At 41.6% G+C, this 12,718-nt stretch overlaps 1 protein-coding gene across 2 annotated transcripts in view; it reads right to left on the bottom strand.

Moving 5' to 3' along the window:
• Positions 1–12,718, bottom strand: part of hip1 (huntingtin interacting protein 1) — a 45,786-nt gene that overhangs the window by 11,776 nt on the left and 21,292 nt on the right. For both annotated transcript variants that reach the window (XM_069147834.1, XM_069147835.1), the window contains exons 4-17: positions 12,660–12,716; positions 10,691–10,771; positions 9,021–9,097; positions 7,939–8,000; positions 6,637–6,777; positions 4,954–5,011; positions 4,651–4,726; positions 3,683–3,826; positions 3,033–3,130; positions 2,273–2,345; positions 1,984–2,167; positions 1,375–1,463; positions 1,050–1,166; positions 691–792 (exon numbers count right to left, since the gene is read on the bottom strand). In XM_069147834.1, coding sequence (XP_069003935.1) covers positions 691–792; positions 1,050–1,166; positions 1,375–1,463; positions 1,984–2,167; positions 2,273–2,345; positions 3,033–3,130; positions 3,683–3,826; positions 4,651–4,726; positions 4,954–5,011; positions 6,637–6,777; positions 7,939–8,000; positions 9,021–9,097; positions 10,691–10,771; positions 12,660–12,716 — 1,359 coding nt within the window. The remainder of the gene's footprint in view (positions 1–690; positions 793–1,049; positions 1,167–1,374; positions 1,464–1,983; positions 2,168–2,272; positions 2,346–3,032; positions 3,131–3,682; positions 3,827–4,650; positions 4,727–4,953; positions 5,012–6,636; positions 6,778–7,938; positions 8,001–9,020; positions 9,098–10,690; positions 10,772–12,659; positions 12,717–12,718) is intronic.

Here is a 12,718-nt window from a genome sequence, read left to right on the forward strand (position 1 = left end):
AAGCCAATTAATTCACTGATGTCAAAGAACTGTATTAAGATATCAAGTCTGCCAGAAGATGAAGTCTGAGCCTCTGAAATGGTTTGTGTTGAAGACCAGTCAGTGACTAAGAGGAAAGCTGACATTCAGAAGAAGCAGTGAGCTGAAGGGAGTGAGTGGATGACAGACAGGGATATTGTGAGTGTTTTTAAGGGGTGTGAATGTGACAGAAGATGGAAAGTTTAGTTTGATTATGGTGGAAAATTTCTCTTTTAGGCATGCGGTCTTTAATAGAAGCTCTAGAGCGGTCAACTTCCACCTTTAAGATCCAAGATCTGTTATGACTAAATAAAGTCAGGATTTATTCTTCAATCCTGTTATGAAAACTGACAACAGCAGTCAGGTTAGAATATGACTGGGATTATTAGTATGTAAAAGAGTCTGAAAAATGTTTCTGAGAGCAGCAGAGTCATGTGAGTAACGCTGCAAAAAAGTTGAGTGTCCGTGAGATCATGAAATAATTGATGAGGTCTGTTACTCATTCATCTTTTCTCACTTTCTTGTTACAGCTGGTGCTTTTTCAAAATGACATAAAACTGTGGCATTGTAAATTAATTCTGTAACTTTTCTCAGGGTCTGCTTAGCAAATTGAAAACGATCTCTTTGTGTGACAAGTGAGGGAAAAAAAAAAAAAGCTGGGGGAAGAGTGACCTGCTGTGATGAGGCCATGTTGGTCTTCAGGGAGTCCAGCTCTGCCCGACTGGACACCAGCTCTCTCTGGAGCTCCTGGAGTTGCTCAAGCTGTTCCCTTTCCTGAGCAAGAAAAGTCAAAACCTCACTTGGGACGGCTCACAAAACAAAAAACACAATTTCTGAAAGCGGTTTTGTTGACGTTTGAAGCCAAATGATCGCACAGTGGGCCAGAAAAATCCGACCTCTGCCTGATTATTTCCCTCTACACAGCACTGCTGGACTCATGGCAAATCGTCTGGCTCGACACCACTAAGCTGAAAGCTCGAAGAGAATTTTCCATGCGTGTTTGGCCATGAAAACAAAATTGATCTCCTCACCTGCCAGTCTGCGGTCTCCTGAGCCGCCTTCACCTTCTCCTGCATCTCTTTCCTCACTGCGTCCACTTCGTCTTGTGCTGCCTGAGCGACTGTCATCTGCCGGGTCACCTCTGCGTTCTGCGCGCACACACACACACAGAGAGACACAGAGACACACAGAGACACACCAAAAATAATTAGGACAGAGGTCTGATCCTCAGCTTGGGGGAAATAAAACAGACACTCAGCGTGTGATGTAACTTGAAAGTTTGAGGTTTTATAAACAGGTACAAGGACACAGAGGAGGATTTCATGAACGTGAAGAAGTACGATTCGTCTTTCTCACCTTTCTCAACAGGTCTGCATGACTCTGAACCAGCTCTGAGTACTTCTCCTTCAGTTTGGTGTAGCGCTGCTCATTGGCCTGAGCCTTTTCTGGTTAAAGACACATGAAGACAGAGGCAGACGAACACAGCAGGAGAGGCAACATCATCAGAGATGCAGTAAATGACGTCAACAAGTGAGGAAATCATTCCTACATGGTTTAATAAATGTGTAGGTTTTCATGTGAAAACTTTAGGTTTTTTTTTGCTTTGAATTGTTGTTTCAGAAATTAAAGTAGTTTTAAATCGCTGTTTTTTCTTGTTTTTATTTTAATTGGTGTCCAAAAACTTTTCTAAAATACACGATTAATAAAGTCACCTATATTTCAAAAGGAGGTTACTTCTCCTTTAAAGTTGTCACACAGCAACAGAAGTAACTTATAAATGTCTGCAGTGAACACTTCTTACATGAGTCATGGATATAACCAGGAGCAAACTGAAGAGTTAAAAAGGGGCCAACACATAAATGTGGAAGTCTTTACTGCAGGTTAAGTGCGCTGCTGTGTCTGCGTGTCTGTGTTCTGTACGAGTGGGACACAGCATCTGTTGTACGTAACTAAATGAAGCCTTACTCTCGATCTCCGTCAGGCTGCGCTGTTCCTTCTCCGTGTCCTCCCTGACCCTCCGCAGGTCGTCCAGCTCGGCCTTCAGGAACTCGCTCTCTCCCGCGGCCTGCAGCCTCAGGTGGCTCTGCTCCGCGAGCTCCGCCTCCAGCTCACTGACACGCCCCCTCAGCGCCTGACACAACCGACCACTCTGGTGGCGGACGGAGAGAAGAGCAGAACAACGAAAAAGAGATGAAAGATGAAGAAGAGGTGGCTCACTCGTGCAGATGCTGTATAAATCAAGTCTTCTCTTTACCTCCAGTCTGAAAGACTCCAGCTCTTCTTTGAGGGCCTGGATCTCCCTCGTCAGCTGTTCGATCAGACGGTCTCTGATGAATAGACAAAATATCCCTCATTTAGCGAACAAATAAACCCATAAACAAACTGTACTGTCACCGGTGTGTGCCACCTGTCACCAGTGCATTTTTGTTGGATTTTCGCTCATATTTGATGAGTCATGACTTTGATTTAACATCTATGTGTTGCTGTCTTAAACATGTAAAACACAAATATGATCAAGTCAAAGATAAGTAAATAAATTGTGTTTTCTAGACATGTAATCTTTATTATGTTCTTCTGTCACACAAAAAAAGTACATACTGTATACACAAAACAAATATGGTGCACATATGGTTATATATAAACACATCCTGTATACATGAATGTGTCTTCGCATATAATTACATGCATACGTGCAGACACCCACACATTCAGTGAGGTATTTCATTCAGAGCTGCAATGGCAGAGAAAACAAAACTCATTTATAATCCTGCATCTGTAGGCAGACACCACTAATGTGAGGAGTTTACTGAGGGGTGGACTGGTGTCATTTCAAGAGGTCAAGGGTCGGGCTGCTAATGATGTTAACGGTGGTCTGATTTCTGTTCGAACAAGAGTCCAGTGTTTTAAAAAAAAAAAAAAAAAAATTTTTTTTTTTAATCATTTATGTTTTTTAATGTACATGTAATATTTTTTAAATCTTTTAACATGTAAGATAAACATCGATGCAATCTTACTTGTCGTCCTTGCGCATGCCGTTCTGACTGTTGAAGTTGAATGGGTCGATAGCAGCCGAAGTGCCAAACAGGTCGTCAAACTTGGTCTCCACAGCAGGCTAAAAAGTAAACATTTACAAATCAAATTCAAACTATGCAGACAATATTTAAATACACGGGGTAAGATTTTAATTTTACTTGTATTTCCCATCATAAAACAACCATATCGTTGTAGGAAACATTAATCATCTAATGGGTTTTATACATACAATTAACCTGTGGTTTTATGTTTGCTAGTCTACTAATTAAATATTTTTTCCAGGTCCGTCAAACTTTCCCAACTGCTCATTGAATTATGGATCCAAAACACCATTAATTACATCATTACCTCTTAAGTTCACAAAATGCTCAACTACAACAGCCACGTATGTGAAAGTCAATAAAACTAGCACCATGATAAAAGAGCGTAAACATAAACCAGAGGTAGTAGGATGACTCAAAAATCCCCAAAATATCGGCGTCTATTAGCGAATGTTCCCTCCTGATGTCTCCCACGAACACCGATACGATATGATTTCTGATTACAGCACATAAATAAGCCGGTGAGCTACATAACAGATGGACTACATCAGAGAAGCTGCCACTCAGAGATACTTGTCTTGTGTAGTTACCGGTAGCGCAGGGATGTCCGTGTCCACCAGGTCGTCTGTCTCCACCACGTGCTCGGATTCGGGGGACGACGACTCGGCAGGGATCACGACCACGGGGCTGATGTGCTCCGACAGGGCTGACGCACGCAGGAAGTTAGGAGGGTTCTGCGTGAATCAGAAAGCACAACTTCTGTCACTGTAATATTTTAAAGCTTAAAGTGTATTTAGAGCTACATCACATCTGGGTTCAACACAAATTCAAACCATGAAAGTCTGATAAGATTTGCATTGTGTCGGGATTTAAATCACCGTAGCAACTTGTCAGAGGGAGGTTTAGCCTGTACCATATGATGGGAGGCAACAGTGTAGATAAAAGCATTTAAACTGACATTTGGGATTATTTATGCAGTGCACTTAAAAATGTTCAAAATGTAATGTCAAAACTGACGTAAGTGTGACATAAGTGTGACTTGGTGCCCCTTTTTTTTTCTCATGCACGTTATGTTTTGATGTTTATGTTTGGTGTTGGGGGTCATTTTCCAGAAGTAGGACACATTGTCGTTCAATAACTGAAAAATGAGGCAAAACGATCGATTTCATGAACACTGGATGTCCTGATAGGCGTAATGGCATGAGGAGTTCAAAAGTATACAGTATAGTGTGTACACACACACACACACACACACACACACACACACACACACACGCTGCTACTGATAATTAGTCGAGCAACAGGATATTAATGGGCAACTATTTTGAGACATCATATCTTTATTATCAGCTGAGAAGAATTAAAGCGAGTAAGAGACACCTGATCTTTCATCAACAAATATTTCTACAGCTGGTATATAAAGCTTTTTGAGTGGAAATTATTTAAGCAGCTGGTAAGAAAAAAAGAAAAAGACCTGAAACAAGCGTCATGGGTCAACCTGCAGCTTCGGTGTGGCGAAAACATTGAAAATGTAAAAATGAAAGGGGATGGTCCTCACCTCAGGCAACTGTGGGATCTGAATCAGCCTCTTGAAATACTGCAAGTTACTGGAGCGGTAGAACAGACTCTTCAGCCTGGAAGCGAGAGAAGAGGACATGTGAGCACACGGGAGGTGAAAAAGAGGAGCAGACAGGAAATCAGAGTGGAGAGGCCAGACGGAGCAGAAAGGGTTAACACTGAAAATTCATTCAGCACAGTGCGAAGAGCTCAGTCATGTGCGTCACACTCAGCCGGACAGCACAGAGAGACTGTGACCGACTGCTTTTCTGCTTGTGTGTGCGAATGCGAGTGAACTTCATACTTCTTAAATTGTTCCTGGAAGCGATCTCTGTGTCCCTGGAGAGTGTCAGCTGGAAGGCCTGCAAGCACACGTAACACAAACACATCAGACCGGTCAGACCTCAGGAGCTATGTATATAGATGCAGCACAAATGCATGTCTGAATGCACACACGTGTGATGGGATTTGATGAAGAATATTATATATATATATACATTCAAATTCATCCAGAGAGGCTTTGAGATTTTTTAACTCAAAAAAAGAGGACGTCATCTTTCAGTCTTTTTGAAGAAAAGTGTCACAGATTTTGAATCATTCACTCGCATTATGTCTGCGTTGCAGAACGTTTAAGAGCTAAAGTTAAACCTAGAAACGCAACAGCTAAATTTAATGCAGCTGAGGACATTGTACCATCGATTTAAGAGACTTTCACAATCACCTGATTCTCACAGTTAACATTCACAAGGACTCCAGAGTTATTGTATTGTATATGCATATGCTAGCCTATCTAACCTCTGTTCTCGGGCGACATGTCATTGACAACTATATTAACATTTTCTACAGTAATTGTTTCAGGTTCTGTAATACAGCTTCTGACTAAAGTTCAAATGATTAGCCAATCAAAAATGTAAAAAGATTAAAAATAAATACACAAATAGCAACCTTCTTGTAAAACTTTTATGTAACTGTTTCTGTAATTTTTTTTTCAACCATAGTGCCAAGTCTTTGCTTGTTGAAGCTTCTTAAAGATGAACTTTATCTGCTCGTTTCATCATCTCTAATTGTGAATGAAGTATATTCTTGCGTTTGAATTCTTTGCTCAAATGAAAGAAGCAGATTTAAGGACATAATTTAGAGCTTTTGGAAAGCTGTGATGAGCATTCTTACCTTTCCTAGTTTAAATATTCAATCGGCTAAATAATCAGTAGATTAATCAATGCTGTGGATGAAGCAACAAACTGTGTTCACAGACAACGGTTTGGAGAAATGTTTCTGAGCAATAATTCACTTTGCGTGGTCTAAGGTGGTTTGAAATTCTGTCCGTTTTAGTCTTCGGTGACAATTTTGTGTTTGAAACTTGTCAACAAATAGAGTGGGACAGAAAGTCTTTTGTAGCAATTTAAAAGCAATGCTTATGCTAATGATGTGTGAACGGAGTTTTGTGAATCCGACTTTCAACCCTCACGAGCAAACCTGCAAGAAGAAAAACGTAATGCAACTCGATGGCCCAGAGGTTAGCGTGCGTACCAACAGTGATCCCCAGTTTGTCATTTCTCAGCTCTATTGCGCCAAGTTTCCTGTCTTTATACAACTGCTTCTATCCAATGAAGGCAAATGCCAAAAAATATCCTAGAAAAGAATTGATTGTATTTATTGACCATGAGGACTTTTTGTTGCAGTTCTAGCAGCCAAACAAGGGTTAAACTCAAATCCACACCTGTTAGCAAGTTGGTTTTACTGTGACAGCTCAACTGATTTAAATAAAGTCCATAAACAGTGACTATCTGCATGGCGTTATATGTAAACTATCTATGGAGTCAATAAATTTAAATCACAAAGACTGGAGGTTTTCAGTCACTAAAGAAACATAAAAAAAATGCTGAATATTAGTATTTGGATCAAACATACTGAGCGCCCGTCACCGAGTGCTGCTGTTACTGAGCCTGTGTTTGTGAAGTTTGACCGGCAGAGTCGAGTGACTCACAGGAGTGCAGCTTGAACAGCAGCTTCACGGTGTAGTCATACAGGTGGCTGCTGTCCAGGATGACTTGGATGAGAGGGGCTAGACGACACTGACCCGCCGCCGTCACCGACACCGACCGAGACATGTCCAGAGAGCTGAAGACTGTGAGCAGAGAGGGAGACACACACCTGATCAATACGTGTCATCCCAAAATCAATACACACACACACACACACACACACGCATCAGTGATCATTCATGTAAAGACGGAGACAGGTCGCACAAAAGGTTCATCAATCATTCATTTTTCAGAACTCAATCAACACCGCGACCCGACCTCGGATCAGCGGAAGATGATGGATGGATGGATGGACTCAATCAATTTGGGCTGCCGCACCCTCTATTCATTTCTCTGCCAATATTAACTAAGAAAAGTGTCTGAGAGCAACACGCAGCTCACTCGCTTTCAAAAACAAGACAGGAAAGAGGTTTTAAGCAGAGCAGCAACTTGAACACTGACAGGACTGTCTGACGCCATCTTTCATTTCCCAGCCGCCCGGCCCCAAAGTCCGGCCTCGAGAGCCGCTGTGCAGTGCAGAGGCGGGGTTTCCTGCATAGCTACGAAACACACACACATCATAGACACACACACACACACAGACACACACAGACACCTCAGGCCTGGCCTCATTACCTCCAGATGACGTGAATGCTTTTAAAATACACCAGACCAGAGGAGGAAGCTGACACACGCTTTGAGATTTGGGTGTAACGTACTGAGCCAACTACTCTAATGTGTGGTGGGTATGTTTTGTACATAAAATGGTGTATCTGAACACGGACAGCATCAAACTACCACAAGGTATGAGAGAGATTTGGCAGATATCTCCATTTCTCTAGAGACAGGAGGAGGAGGAGATAACATCATCACCATGACGCAGAGTGAAGGGGATGATAAACACAGACCAGAATGTAATTTCCTGCTGATCATTCATGAATGGAAGCACACAGCTTTTCTAGCATTTCTACTGCGCTCCTAGTCTCACCCCAGCCGTCTATTTTTAGCCCGGTCTTATACTTTAAGAAACATTAACCGATGATGACTCGCGCGGAAAACAACAGGGCCACGGTACAGTACGTAATCACTCAGCCTCGACTGAGTCAGACGAGGTGAAGCTGTGATGATACGGTTGGTATCAGCCGTCTACATCTGTCTGTTTCCATGCACCATTGTACACAGTGCACCTATCAGTCAGACTGTGTCTTCATGTCTGTTAAAGTGTGAACTTCTCTGTCTTAATCTGTGCGACCAGAGGAACTTACCACCCAGGAAGAGGTTGAGCTCACACTCCAGGTAGTCAAACATCTCTACCGTCAGCTGGAAGCTAAAAGAGAAGAGAGAGATTACCACGACGACACACACCAACAGTTTATTGCTCGTATACAGGTGTTTAAATGGAGCAGCTCAGGCTATCTGTCCAACCTGTTGCTCCTTGTTGTTCCCAGATCCAAACTGACTACGGGGCCGACCAGGGTTTCTGCATTGCAGTTCCTAACCTCCTCCTTACATATCAGGTCATCATCCTCTACACATTGTTCAAAAACCGTTTAAAATATTTTTTCACTTGCTTTTACTCATTAACCACCATTTACTTTATTATTTACTGCTCCAACATTTTTTTGTGCTTTACATTGGCTTAATCTCGCTTCATTTATTTTATTTATTTGGTTTTAATGCTTATTTCTTCTGACAATCAAGTCGAAATGACTGTTTTTATTCTGTTATATGTAGTAGTATATGGCCAACCTCTGTTGTGTTTCAATATTATACATAAATAAATCAGACTTGACAGGTCCATTTTCACTGTATCACAGGAGTAAGATCGAGGAGTGTGACTAAGTCTCACTTTGATGTAACTCTTTTCTCTCATTTTATAAATCCACCGTCGAATCAAACAAACAGGTTAAAATGAGCTTTTCAGTCTTTTCAGGTATTCTTCCTCAGTGTTATGATTTTCCAGTTGCAGATGATGGAAATACAGACCAAAAAAAACAAACAAACATTTAACACAGCAGTATTAAATCAGATATCCTGTTTAGCTCATGTCAAAGAACTGAACTGTGAGGAGGAGGATTTCCACCAGCCCTTTGGTTTTTATGTTGCAATGACCATTATCATTTAAATTTTCCACCTGTTACCCTGCTGACAATATAAGTAGCTTCATTACGCTTCTTGGTGTTTGACTGTCAGGTCATGATTGAAGTGTTTCACTTCATTTCACACTTTTGTCCAGACAGCTGAGAAATAACAGTGAAGCTCATTAATATGATGATCCTGGAGCTCGGCCAGCTCAGCGGTAACAACAACAACAACATCAGCCGAAGCAGCAGCGCACCACACTCACAAGTTGTTCACGTCGTTCTCTCCCGCCTCGTCGAGCTGTCTGTTTGACATCTGAAGGTTGCCAGGGAAACGAGGGTTCTGAAACAGAAGACGACAGGACAACGCTTTAAACTCGAACTGCAAAGTTCAGGCGTCCTGATGTCCATCTGATGCGAGATCGTGACATTTTACTGGCAGAATCAGATGTTAAAATAACCATTAATGAATATGAATAAACATGGTGGATAAAAGAGGAAGAAGTAACAAAGTACAGAAAGTCAAGTGCTGCACTTAAGAGCCAATTTAAGGAACTATACACAAGTATTTCCCATTCTTTTGTACTTCTACTTTCCTACTTTTACTTTCAATTTTCACTTCAAGACTTTTACATTAAATGGATTAGTTTATTATCTTCATTTTTAAGCAGACAATTGTGGCGGAGTGTCAAGCATAAATGAATATACTAAATTACAAAGTAATTCATTATGTGATATTGTAATATGTCATATCCTAAAAGGTGGAGTTTTAAAAATAATTCATAAATTAACTATTAATGCATCATAGACAATAGCAGCTCGTTCTGTAGCCAAAAACACAGCGAGAGCAACGATCTGAAGAAGCTGCAACAGTCGCTAACAGTCAGGTGAGCGACATAAGAGTCATGTGATCCATTGATAATATAAAAATACTGATTTAAGCAGCATTTTGTAAAGGATCTGAATGCTTCTTGCTCTGCTGCTGACCTGCAGGTATGAGACATGAATCCCTGTGAACCCCTACGGTAAATGTAACGTTAGACTGCTCTCAGACGTGGTGCCCCTGGTAGTCTGACCAGCTGAATCAAATCAAAACAAAACCCCGGCTCTGTATCAAGCCAGCGGTAGACTGGATGCCTGTCACGCTGAATTTACATAAAACTGCAGCACGGAAACCTGCACAAATGATTACGAACGTGTTTGTCTGCTGCTTGGACCGATAACTACCCAAAAGTAAAGCCATATCTTCACGGTGAGCAGGTGTAAGAAGCAAAAACACAATGCAGATGTCTTTATCTGGAATATTTTACACACATGTATCCTGATTTTGTTTAAAAAAATAATGCAGAAATAAGACATAACACCTTTTTATTCTACTGGAATATGCATGCAAAAGAAGTGTTACTGAAGCAGTAATTCCATTCAGCTGGTTTGCAGGTTAAAAGTTAATATGACTCTGTCTCCACAGGAGCTGATTGATGATTAATTGACCTTTATCTTGTGTGACGTCAACACATGAAGCTTATTGAGCAACCTACATGGTGGAACATAAGCACATAACGTCATAATTTAACTAAAGCAGGAGCGACATGACTCCTTTGGTTCTCATCTTGTTGAAACCACCCTCTCAGACTCGCCTCAGTTTTGGGTATGAATGAACTCCGAAGCCTTCAGCAGATCAACAATTAACCACATTTTCCTGTGATAGCATCAGAGCTGTCTTTTGGTCGCTCCCCCGCTCTGCTCGGCTGTCTCATAAAAAGACTACATTACAGATTCTTGAGAGGCTATTAGCGTAAAAGCTGGCATTTTCTATGAAGCCACCCCCCTCCCCCACCTCCCACAGAGACACACTGGCACTAAAAGGAGAGTCTGAGACAAAGATAGTGAGTGACGAGGGAGTCTGATCTGTGTTTTATAGGCCAGGCCAACTCACTTTGACGTGAAACTCCATTTTGGTGATGAGCAGTTTGAGGTAGATGCTGCACAGCTTCCCATAGCCTTCACTGAGGTGACCCTGAGGGAGAAACAGAAGAGAGAGGGACATCAAGGAGAGACGTGATCAAAGCTACAACATAATCCTTTTTTTTTTTTTTTTCCCTGATGGAGGACGGGAGTGTTTTCTGGTTAAACAACATGGAGGACGCAAATCATTTTAGAGGAAATTCATTGTGCAAACAACAAACCAGGGGGTGCACAAGGCCATCGTCATACACAGCAGAGGTTAACTGAACCAAAGCAGCCAATACTCTCTCATCTTAGAGCACAGTTTGACAGTCTTTACTAAAAAAAAACCTAAAAAAAAAAACCCCACCGTAAATGAATTGAGTTTTAAAGTACGTCACTTCAGTCTCTGTGAAAATGTTCCTGCTGTGGTAGGGAGGAAAAAAAAAAATCCAATAGCCGTAGCTATTTGTCCAATTGCTTCTCACTTCCTCCCCCCCCCCCCTCCACCCCCTCATCCCCCAGTGTGGGAGGTAATGACACAACAGGAAAGTGAGGCCACAACCCTGGTCACAGCGACCAAACTTCCTCCATCCTCCTGCCTTGTGACATCAGCAAAAAAAACAGCGCAAGAAGAATATCCAGGCCTCCACCCAAGTCGCTGTTACTTAAGACATAACTGAGAAGTGACTCGTCACATCTTGTGGCTTAGTCATTGCAGTCCACACAAGTTTACACAATAAACTCCAAAGATTTCATCAAAGGTGTCTGAAGCCATTCTATGAAGGCACTATACAGAGAGCATTTCTCCAATAATAGCTCTGCCAGCTAGTAAAATCTCAACAGGTGAGAGCAGTAGCTTCCCACTAGCTTCTGAAGTTTCACTGTGATGTATTGTGAGCTCTTATAATTCCATTTGGCTTGTTCGTCATCGCTTTTGTCCATCACAGCTCGTGATATCTGTTATTTCACTGTGATGGCAGCAGGCTGAGTACAAAATCCGACTCTAATCTGTTATAATGAGACAAGGAGGACAGTTGGTGACTGAACTCTCAATGCCCATCAACAACAAGTTTCCTCAATTACAGTTCTCTTTACTTTTCAGTGTAGCTGTAATCACTACTGATTCAAAGCCCTTTTTTTCCAGTTCAGTTCAAAGAACTCGTTGCCTCTGACGATGTCGTTCGTTCATGTCTTTTTTTGGGCTTTTACATCATAATTCGACGGCCCTTCGGTAGGTAAAGCGGTAAGTGAACTCATCACTTCCCACGGCCCGTCGTTCATCACTGACTCAGACTGTCCTCAGTTCAGTAGCTCATTCAGTCTGTCGTGAGTTCACGCTGTTAACTGCACTTCAGTAAGAAGCGGACTATCCGAGCACTGGGCGCAAGATTAATAGCTCAGCTGCCTTATTTACGACCGAGTTATCAGATTGTTTCTGTGGCTTTCTGTGGCTTTCTCTGTCTTTAAATAAATCTTCTAATGAGGAGGTCACTTCCTGTGAGCGTTACCAGTGAGTGGAGCTCCGCTGGCTCATTCAGTGCAGTCAGTCCACTTTGAACATTCATCGACTTCCGTAATGGTAATAGAAATAGAAAATGATATGTTGACAAAACAGGATTAATATCATTTCAATATTATTATTATTTACTGTTACTGAAATGTTTGCAAAACTGTTCTTGACTTGCTCTCTTTGAGCTGATAAAATGCAGTAAATGCAGCTCTAAGTATGAAAACGCACTCACTGCTAAATATTTGCCTGGACCAAATTCGATTTTTTTCTTCCTTCCTGATTGACGAACTTTTATTCAACTGCTTTTAATCATTAAATATGAACAAAATAACAGGAGTCATCAGTAAAGAAGAGTAAATATGGTGTATGGTCATATTCCTTAGACCTGTGACTGAATGATGCACTCTGACACACAGCACAATATAATAATCTCGATGTCCTTCCTTACCCACATCCTGCTCATATCGGTTAAATCCGACTTGTTCCTCATGGAGTCCTTTATCACCT

The sequence above is a fragment of the Embiotoca jacksoni genome, unplaced genomic scaffold, assembly GCF_022577435.1.
Source record: "Embiotoca jacksoni isolate LCO1_2020_lvr unplaced genomic scaffold, fEmbJac1.0.p SCAF_14, whole genome shotgun sequence".
Classification (NCBI taxonomy): domain Eukaryota; kingdom Metazoa; phylum Chordata; class Actinopteri; family Embiotocidae; genus Embiotoca; species Embiotoca jacksoni.